This window comes from Ranitomeya imitator, chromosome 5 (genome assembly GCF_032444005.1).
Source record: "Ranitomeya imitator isolate aRanImi1 chromosome 5, aRanImi1.pri, whole genome shotgun sequence".
NCBI classification, from domain to species: domain Eukaryota; kingdom Metazoa; phylum Chordata; class Amphibia; order Anura; family Dendrobatidae; genus Ranitomeya; species Ranitomeya imitator.
The window spans coordinates 319,457,092-319,467,971 of record NC_091286.1 but is presented as its reverse complement, the minus strand read 5'-3'; the positions used below and the strand labels follow the sequence as shown (position 1 = coordinate 319,467,971).

Here is a 10,880-nt window from a genome sequence, read left to right as displayed (position 1 = left end):
ACGGGTAAGAGAAGAAATTGGACCCCAAAAGTTGTTGTGCAATTTGTCCTGAGTATGCCGATACCCCATATGTGGGGGTAAACCACTGTTTGGGCGCATGGCAGAGCTCGGGAGGGAAGGAGCGCCATTTGGAATGCAGACTTAAGATGGATTGGTCTGCAGGCGTCACGGTGCATTTGCAGAGCCCCTGATGTAACTAAACAATAGAGACCCCCCCACAAGTGACCCAATATTGGAAACTAGACCCCCAAGGAACTTATCTAGATGTGTTGTGAGAACTTTGAACCCCCAAGTGTTTCACTACAGTTTATAACGCAGAGCCGTGAAAATAAAAAATCATTTTCCCACAAAAATGTTTTTTAGCCCCCCAAATTTTTATTTTCCCAATGGTAACAAGAGAAATTGGACCCCAAAAGTTGTTGTCCAATTTGTCCTGAGTACCCCATATGTTGGGGTAACCCCTGTTTGGGCACACGGGAGAGCTCGGAAGGGAAGGAGCACTGTTTTACTTTTTCAATGCAGAATTGTCTGGAATGGAGATCGGACGCCATGTCGCGTTTGGAGAGCCCCTGATGTGCCTAAACAGTGGAATCCCCCAATTATAACTGAAACCCTAACCCTAGCCCCAACCCTAACCCCAGCCCTAACCCTAATGGGAAAGTGGAAATAAATACATTAATTTAATTTTATTATTTTTCCCTAACTAAGGGAGTGATGAAGGGGGGTTTGATTTACTTTTATAGCGTTTTTTAGCGGATTTTTATGATTGACAGCCGTCAGACTAAAAGACGCTTTTTTTTGCGTCTCCACATTTTAGGAGCTATAATTTTTCTATATTTTGGTCCAGAGTCATGTGAGGTCTTGTTTTTTGTGGGACAAGTTGACATTTTTATTGGTAACGGACTGCGTTACACCGTGTTATAACGCAGTCTGTCTAACGGACTGCCACAACGTACTGTGAACCTGGCCTTAGAGATAGTAACGGTTAGCAGTGACTTCAGGCCAGTCAGAGCTGCAGTTACAAGATGGCGGAAAGGGACTGTAGAGACACCGGAAACGGTAGACGGCCACTGGCAAGCATTATTACATACAGGAAACATACATTTAGATGATACAAAATATGGAAAGCCTGTGAGAGCACAACACTAGGAGTTTCCCTGGCACTGTCTGGAGCCGCTTACTTTCACATAGTAAGTGGGTCATGCCAATGGTACCATAAATCCACCCTACTGCTGAAATACATGCATCATGGGCGGGTATCGTGCATCTGGCCTACTCTAATGAACAGGACATGTGCATGATACCCCCAGGCTGGCATTAGAAGCAAATTACAACAGTTGTCAAAAGATTGTGGTCGGTAGCTAGCTCTAGAAAGAAATGATTAGCCTTGCTGCCCCTCCACAAAAAGGCCTGGATTTTCATAAATGTGGGCTAAAAAAAAAAAAAAAAGGAAAAAAATGCAACCAAAATGTTTTCCTATACAAATTTATGACCAGTGATACATGAAAACAGCATTTTTAGGTTCAGTGCAATAAAAGCAGATAGAACAAATATGGAAGTCTTTGTACAAAATCTGATTTGTGGGATGAATATAATTGACTAATAGTTGTCCACAGAATGACCAACATCATAATTATGATGAACATTAAAAGTTGTGTTTCTAGAGTACTTTGTGAGTCATATTTACAAGAAGAACTACACAAACTTCCAGGAAGAAAAGTTTTGCTGCAGTTCTAATATGGAATGGATCATTTTATTAAAAAAACCAACCTGCTTCAAATTAAAAGCAATATTCTTTTTAAAAGACGGGAACCAATACTGGTCTTAAACAATTCAGCCTCTCTGTGAAATGCAACTTTCGCTGAATGTGATAGTTTCTTTATATCGGAGTTGTGGGCATTCCTGGAAGGCTAAAATCTTTCATTTTCCAGTGTCCGTAGCTCATCTTGTCCATGTTCACCCAAGTGTGACAGCAATCTTCTGTAAGCCTCCCTATGGAAGTGCAAAAAAAATTGGTTTAAAAACAGAAATATCTTTCTGACAAACCAAAGGTTGGCATGAAAGTAGAAAAGACTGGTTTTCCATTTATTTCAGCTGATGCTTAAGCGGTTTTACTTGCCAATGCCTATGTCCGTAATTTTCTGCCCTTTAAACTAAAGCATTTCTTACAACCTACTGTACCTTAGTTCTGTAAGATTTCATGTTGGTTGGTAAATGGTCTCCTGAGGGTTTGTGCCTCTACATCATTGTAAATGCCATCTAAAAGCTGGATGTCCCTTTCCATTTATTTGGATCTCCCCTACATGGACACCAATGCTTAAAGGAAACCTGTCACCCGAAAATCGAAGATGAGCTAAGCCCACCAGCATCAGGGGCTTATCTACAGCATTCTGTAATGCTGTAGATAAGCCCCCGATGTATCCTGAAAGATGAGAAAAAGAGGTTAGATTAGACTCAACGATCCGATGGGCGTCGTGGTCCGGTCCGGCACCTCCTATCTTCATACGATGACGTCCTCCTCTTGTCTTCACGCTGCGGCTCCGGCGCAGGCGTATTTTGTCTGCCCTGATGAGGGCAGAGCAAAGTACTGCAGTGCGCAGGTGCTGGGCCTCTCTGAACTTTCCTGGCGCCTGCGCTCTGCAGTACTTTGCTCTGACCTCAACGGGGCAGACAAAGTACGCCTGCGCCGCAGCGTGAAGACAAGAAGAGGACGACATCGTATGAAGATGGGAGGCCCAGGACCGGACCGCGACGCCCATCGGACCGGACCGCAGCGGGACCGCCCCTGGGTGAGTATAATATAACCTCTTTTTCTCATCTTTCAGGATACATCGGGGGGTTATCTACAGCATTACAGAATGCTGTAGATAAGCCCCTGATTCTGCTGGGCTTAGCTCATCTTCGATTTTGGGGGTGACAGGTTCCCTTTAAAGTAACTAACCTGCACAGTGGTTGCCCCTCTTATTCATACATTTGCATCAAACTAGCCTTTTAATACTGGACAGCATGTGTGCCACACAGTCGCTTAGCCCTCATTTTACTTCATGACTGAGCTCCGATGGGCAGACCTCTTGACAAGATTCTTTTCTACAGTGCTCAGCATTATGCTCTAACAAATTAAGCTCTGGGATTTGTGCACACATTTAAATGCCACTTAAAGTGACAGCAGCATCTAAATGGTTAACAGCACTGCTCAGAGCTCACTGCTGTTAGAGGCAGTTGCCGAGCCCACTCCAAGCACCAGCAATGTACATCCTATGTCTGGAAGCGGTTAAACACTTAATAGTCTCCTTTACTTTCATCTTTACATAAAAATGAGAAACATACAAATTGTGTCTTCGGAGCTCTGTCTATATACACGCAGCGCTGCTATATAGCGCATGCACACAGAACTCTACAGTATGTACACACAGCTCTTCTACACAAACACTGTTACAGCAAAAGAGAGACAGCTCAACTACATCATCAAAACACACATATGGCTACAAACTCAATCAGCCCAGACACATCATGTAAGCAAACACAACCACGGTTTGAAGTTCCTTCCATGAATGCGACTGTTCACTTGATCCCCAGTAGCTGAAGGAAAGGTCCTTCAGCTACTGGGGATGTGCAGAATACATGTAGAAGCTGGTAGCTTTGTCTCATGACAGTCACCAATCAGATTGATCAGTATGGGTCAAGAAGACGGGGAGCAGTTCTCTTAGTGATCGGAAACGACACTGTCAGCATTAATCACAGGAAGCTGCCTCTGAACTTTTAAATGCACACACTTTTAAGCAAGATTTTTTTCTTGCTAAAAAGTCAGTCTTATAATCCAGAAATGAGAGATATATGTTTAGCTTAATTTAAACATTGACTCCTAGGTTTACTGTTACATTAATATAGGGTTGTGCTTGGGATATGTAAAAAGATGAATGCAATACATTTGTAAAGAAACTGCAGATTATTAGGTGTTTAAAGATTAACACATGTTAAGTCGTAGAGCTGTATATGAAATTAATGTTTTGCTTTGATTCCATGGGGGGAAAAAAAAGTAAAAGATTCTCACTTTCAATTCTGCCTGCAAGCAGCAACAACTGCGCTTATGACGTGATTGTTTTAAAGGCAACCTCATGTGTCATAGCTAGCTAAAAAATTACCAACTACTTAACAGGCTCCTGAAAAAATTATGTGAATAGAAATTTTGCACATGACCTAAAAAAATAAATAAAAAAAAACGGAAAATACACAGCCACCTTACCTGGATGAAGCATTTCGTCCAAGACCACGTTTGTGCTCCGACTCTTTAAGGCTTTGACTGATGGTAGGAATCAGGCCGGCAACTAGCGATTGGTCTAAAACTGCAAGGGTCTCCAAAATGGAAAAAATTTGATTGTCATACATGGTTATATTTTCAAGTATAAACTGTCTGCAGGGAAACAAAAACAGCAGAACCAATAGTCAGAATATATTTTAATAAAAATGTACGTTTTAATAAAAAACAAATTAAAAAAAAAAACACCTTACACCTAGGCTGACCGCATTCATCGCACATGTAATCTATGCATACATAATATATAGCAGAAAAGCAATTGCAAAAAAGTCCCAAGATTTTTGGAGAACACGGGTCCTCCTGTGTTCCATTTTTTGGCTGGATACCTGAATTGTGACTGAAAAGAGGTGGAAGAGCTCCTGAACCAGCACTGCACAGGACAGTGAGGATGAGGAGAAGGGGGACATGACTGAGCTTCAGGTTGTGTGCCCATGTTGCGTTTTTTATGCGTTTCTGCCGCATTTTTTGACGCAGTGGAAACGCATAAAAACCGCATTCCCAAGCAATCCTATAGGTTTCCGTAGTTGCTGTGCCCATGCTGCGGAATCGTATATCGGTAAAATCCGCAGCATGTTCATTATTTCTGCGGTATCGCGGCGATTCCGCAGCAGTAGGATTGCATTTAACGCTCACTTTACGCATGTGGCTATGCCAACCATGCGTAAAGTGAGCGCTTCATGTGCGGATGGCACCCAGGTCTGGAGGAGAGGAGACTCTCCTCCAGGCCCTTGGGAACCATATTTCTGTAAAAAAAAAAAAAAAAAGAATGAAAATAAAAAATATGGATATACTTACTTTCTGATGGCCCCGAGTCCTCCCGCCTCTCAGCGGTGCACACGGCGGCTTCTGTTCCCAGGGATGCATTTCGCGAAGGACCTGGGATGACGTCGCGGTCATGCGACCGTGACGTCACGAAGCTCCTTTGCGCAAAGCATCCCTGGGAGCGCCGCTGAGGAGATCGGGGGCTGTCGGATGGTGAGAATAACCATATTTTTTTTAACATTCTATCTTATGCCTATGCAGCATCAATAGTAAAAAGTTGGTCAAGCTTGTCAAGCACTTGTCACTTTTTCAAGCGATGCTTCAAATCGCTTGGAAAACCCAAGCATTCTGCAAGCTAAAAACGCTTGCAAAACACTTGTGTTTTGCGGGAAAACGCATGCGAATTCCGCATGCGTTTTACCCGTGGCAGCGCAGCATTTCTGTAACGTGGGCACATAGCCTTAGGGACACACCACAAAGATTTCTTTATTTACTTCTCAGTTTTAATTATACTTGGAGACAAAGTAGAACCAACAGCAAGAGGAGATAATGAGATAAATTGTTTTTTTTAAGCACTTTCTATATTCAGTGTTCCTTCAAAGGGAATCTGCCACCAAGATTTTGCTGCCGCATCGGAGAGCAGCATGATGTAGGGTCAGAGACGATTCCAGAGATGTATAACTTACGGGCTGCTTGCTGCAATTTTGATAAAGTCCCTGCCAGATCTACTAGATCTCTGAATGCTGAATGCTTTCTGTTCACACTGCAAATAAGCAAAACACTGCCAATCAGTGTTGGGGGTAGGGTTATAGAGCGATAATCTACTGCTGATAAAACAGTGACTTTATCAAAACTACAGCAAGCAGCCCAGTAAGTGACCTCACTGAAATCATTGTCACTGTCTCTAAGTTACGACGTTCTCCGATTAGGTGGCAAAAACCTGATGACAGATTCATTTTAAGCAATGATTGTACCTTAAATTTGTTGCTAATCGAGTTGCAGCATCGCCTTGCGGTACGGCCAGACAGCCTTCAACCATGTGCTGTAGTGCATCCGTAGAAAGCTTCTTAACTGAACGATCAAAGCATAAATCATCAGCACTGGTTACATATTTGCAAACTTACACCAATGACTTTTCTTTTGATCAGCATCATATTAAGTGGGTCAGACAGAACTATCCATGACACTGTAAAGTTGTTTTGACCTAGAGCATCTAAGGATTGAGGGAAAAAAACAAAACTGAAAACGGTGGTGAACCTATTGCAAGTGGGATATGTAAAAAGGGTCTACAGGCATAGTGTATATACAGCACAAGTGTATATACTTAGCATCACTATAGTCGTTTGGGGTCTGTGTGTAAAAACACAGCAATTGTAATCTCCGTTTGATGTCTGCATTAACATACAGGTTGCAGACTATACATTTTGAAACCCTAATAAACTGAAGTCGCAGCATGGAGACTTTTAGTCAAGCAAGAAGATGTGGTGAGGAGTGGGAATAGTGCTGGAGTGACACAGGCTTTAGATCTACAGCGTCAGTTGCATATAGATTCAACTACATATGCATAAATAGTTTTGGGGGGACTCATGCCGACTTAATAGCAGGCCACAGCTTCTTTCCAGATTACATTTAGCTTACCCTGCGGCTCATTGACCAGTATCAAACACTTTAGAAGCGATGGAAGAAGAGTATCAGCATCTGCAGCATCAATGGTCTTGGTTCTCTGGAACACATCCACTATGAATGACAGAATAGTGGCTAAACGAGGAGGTGGCGCATGACCTTTGAACTGCAAGTAGCCATCTCTAAAACAAACAGTGATCCCAAGAGAAAAGACATAAGTGCGGCAAGTTTTAGGGAGTCATTTAATACATTTTTTATTATACGATGAAATAACAGTTAATGCTTGATCTGTGACCACTCCTGACATATTAGTCATTGTGAAAATCTGTATTTTTCATTAAACAACTCTGGATCATTTTTTATTTTAGAACTCTGAATTGTAAGCCTCTGTAGACCGTGTACCGGGGTGGTCTCTCCCAGAATACAGTGGTCCGAGGACAAAGAATACGACTAGGCAGTTTGTTAAGAAACTAGTCTTTACTAACAACGAAAACTGTTACCCCTGAAACGCAAGAAAGAAACACTATCACACACCTAGCCCAGATCAGCTAGGACCCATGCGCTACACAACCGATGGAACATACGGGGCCTATCGGGTACACTATAATATGTATGACCCGTGGTTCTGCCTACTGTGGTAACCGGGAGCTACCTAGAGCAGGGGTGCAAATAGAGGAGTACAAGAGGTGGCCCCTGCTGCGGTGCAGCATAGACATTCACAAACTTAATTCTCGAAAACTACAATTCTGTGATGCTATCTATACACAAGCTCACCCACTGTGGGGAATATCTAGCTAAGGTTCACACAATATCACTGAGAATTTAGGTTTGGCACCAAACGCTCTCTCTAAAGTCTGCATGTATGCACCCACCGGGATCCCTGTGGTGGGGCCTGAGCTCAGGGCTTACCGGCCGTTAACTGAACACAGAAGTGGCTGTCTGATCGTCCGAATGGCCGTGTAGCTGGGAGACCGTGGAGTGGATCCTGGGCTTGTCACCTGAAGCGCAGTTTTGCCTGAAGACCATTCACGTCACAGCCGATGCTTTGGGTGGAATCTAACTCTGTATCCAACCATAGTCTTCTCCCCAATGTGATTCTTCTTCTCTGACAGGAATCACCGGCACAGTTGCACCTTTCCTCAGTAATCTGACAATTCCTAGCACACTGCACACACCCATTCCTCTTAACTCTCCTGTGCTCCTGTCACATCTGTCTCTAACTCACTGCAGTCCAAGATGGCCGCCTGCAACTCTCAGTCGCTATTCAGTTTTCCAACTGTCGTTGGGGGCGGCTCAAGCTGGTTATTTCCCTGTGTGCCAACTGACATACAGGTGACTGTCGTATGAATCCGCAAACCGCTGCCATCTACTAGCTAAAAAACCAATAACATATTGTAGGTTTACACAGGTGTGGAGTGGAAATCTTCAACCCCCCCATCAAAGCTCCTCCAATTCTCTCTACATATCTATGAATAAATTGACAACTGGGTGTAACCATTTCCCTTGATAACAAGGACTGTCTGGTGACAGTAACAGTGTCAGCACTGACTGTACAAGATCACACTATGTACAGACACCCCCAAAGTGGTAACACCCAGAAGGTTATATTGCCGTAAATGTTTGAGGAATCCTAGAGGAACCAGACAATGCAGAGTTCTAAAAACAGAGGTCATATTTCAGGAGATAAAATTATTTACTAATGCAGGCAATTCAGGAGGGCACTTATGTCCAAATTCCTTTAAAATATCCAAAACCAGACTCCTGGCTTAGTATATTATCCATCGAGGAGGCAGCAGATGTGTGCTGTGAGCCCCCAACATAGCACATTCATTATTCAGATGAAATAACTCTTTATTGGTCCCTTTTCGTGATGAGTGAATGTGCTCGGATAAGGAGTCATTGGAGTATCTCGGGCATAGTTGAGTAATAAGCTAGCGTCCCAGTGGCTGTTAGGAAATCCCTGCATGTGCTGCGGCTGTGTAACAGCTGAGGGGACTCGAACATATCACCCGACTATGCCCGAGATACTCAAATAACACATTATCCGAGCACGTTCTCTCATCACTAGTGATCAGGCTCATGTGCTAACGGAGTGCTCGAATCCCATGTTTGAGTCGCCACGGCTGTTTGGTAGGGAATCCCTGCATGTGTTACAGCTGTCCAACAGCTGAGAGTCATGCAGCTGCGGGCACTGGAACACAGTATCTTCGGTGTGCTCAGATAACACTATTAGAGCATGTTAGCTCATCACTAGTCCATAGCCAAGAAGCAGCAAGTGTCACTTTATATATACACGTCCTTCATGCTGATCACCATGTTACCAATACAACTAGGCCAGATAACATATTAATATCCATACATAACCCCCACTGAACTGATTCCGTCTATGCTCACCGTACAACTTCCATTACAGTCCTTCTTAGGTTAGTTGTATGCGGACTCGGAACAGAATCGCACAGAGCTAGCAGCATCGGGTGACTTCCTGATACAGAAGGTGCATTGGGAAGAAACCTTCCAAAATATTGTTGGATAGTCGTTTTTAGCTGCTGTTTTACATAAGCGGCTTGGGACTGACGAGATATAATGGACAGACCCTAAAATGAAAAAAAAAAACATTAATATGCTAAGATTCTTTTATTTTCTAAACTTAACCAGCAATGCAAGTTTATTATATTCCTAAATTCTGGCTGGAATTTCTGTTACAAATCTGATAAAAGGCTCCCTATTACGGATTACATCCACTCAATAGATTGCAAAAAGTAAGTAATAGTTGCAATTTTGGACACTTAAAACCAACATGAAAAACTGATATTTACTTGCATACTACAGTGCTAGCGGAAATTCACAGGGTATAGCATGGTGTGTGCCCATCTAATAAGCAGTGTGCTGCTGGGATGTGAGTGCTTAGGCACTCCCCATTGTCTCTGTAGTGGTGTAAACGGCAAATATTAGTCACTTATGATCTGACCAGTAATGGTAAGCCAACCCCTTTAAATCTCAAGTCCACAATCTTAAGAGGTTTTTCCCATCTTCATAAATGGCTATTGTAACTACAAGCAATTTTTTTAATGCTTCCAGGTGTTCTTGAGATATTCACACTTTTCTTTTGTACACAGCTCATTGCCTTGGAGACCAACCACTACTGCTAGACAGTATAACATAGGAAGTGCTTACAAGGTTTTTTTTTTTCCTCCGTGAGCTTTTATAAAACACGATTTTGAATTTGGCTAGGATGAGTGGAGTACATGGTTAGCCCCTAATCCCAGACAGTTTAAGTCAGTGCTTACAAGCTAGAAAGCAGCGGTGGCCGGTGTCCAGGACAACAAGCTATAGCGTGAATGAAGCTATGTGGCCGCATCTCTATTAATGAAAGCCGGAGGAATAAATGAAGATCTTTAGTACTCAGCGCTCAGTTTTCGATGGGGTGAGCCAGTATGTTACCATGAGCAATCAGCAACATGTCATTTTGAAACAAGCATCCTCAAAATGGCCCTGTGGGACAGATTTTGTAGTGCACAATCAGAATGTATATGACAACGTTCCAGTACTGCTCAGTTGGAGCTACCTCTAATACAAGGACTGGAACACACATGCAGTTTTTTTCAGCCAAAACACAGGAATCTTGCTCCAAAGAGAAGGTCTCCGTGTCCGATTACTACGTTTCGTACCCTTCAGATCCACTCTTGGTTTTGGCATTAAAATCCTGAATGTGCGACTCCAGCTGAATATGACAATTTTGCAATTAAACTATGGTGCTGACTATACAAGGAAATTCTCTTAAAGGAAATGGAGGATGGAAAAATTATTTTTAAACAAAGTAAAGACAGAAGGGAATGTTAACGAACTAAAGTCATCATTACAGACTTTTGTGAAGCTTATAAAACATTTTCTGCTCTTTCCTGGTCACCAGTTCTTAAAAAAAATACATAATGAGAGTAATACGGTGAGATTTAAACCTGTAGAAAGAGAGGTAGGGTCTCCCGTATAGCAGACAGCATGGCTGGCAGCAAACCCTTATCTTGCTGGAACAAGGCATGTGGTAAAAGCAGGTAATCAATGATGCGGAAGAGGAGCTGCTGTGCTTTGGAAGTGGCCAGAATCAATGCCCAGTACCGTACAAGATATCCTGGAAAGCAGACAAGAAACAAGATAAAATAGCAGCACACAACTGCCTCACTTG

General features: G+C 42.8%; 1 protein-coding gene across 1 annotated transcript in view; it reads right to left on the bottom strand.

Moving 5' to 3' along the window:
- Positions 1 to 1,469: 1,469 nt before the first annotated feature.
- MMS22L (MMS22 like, DNA repair protein) overlaps positions 1,470 to 10,880 on the bottom strand; it is a 196,258-nt gene continuing 186,847 nt past the window's right edge. The window contains exons 19-24 of the mRNA XM_069726334.1: positions 10,657 to 10,826; positions 9,095 to 9,294; positions 6,716 to 6,882; positions 6,052 to 6,148; positions 4,244 to 4,411; positions 1,470 to 1,992 (exon numbers count right to left, since the gene is read on the bottom strand). Of these exons, the coding sequence (XP_069582435.1) occupies positions 1,911 to 1,992; positions 4,244 to 4,411; positions 6,052 to 6,148; positions 6,716 to 6,882; positions 9,095 to 9,294; positions 10,657 to 10,826 (884 nt within the window). The 3' untranslated portion in view covers positions 1,470 to 1,910. The remainder of the gene's footprint in view (positions 1,993 to 4,243; positions 4,412 to 6,051; positions 6,149 to 6,715; positions 6,883 to 9,094; positions 9,295 to 10,656; positions 10,827 to 10,880) is intronic.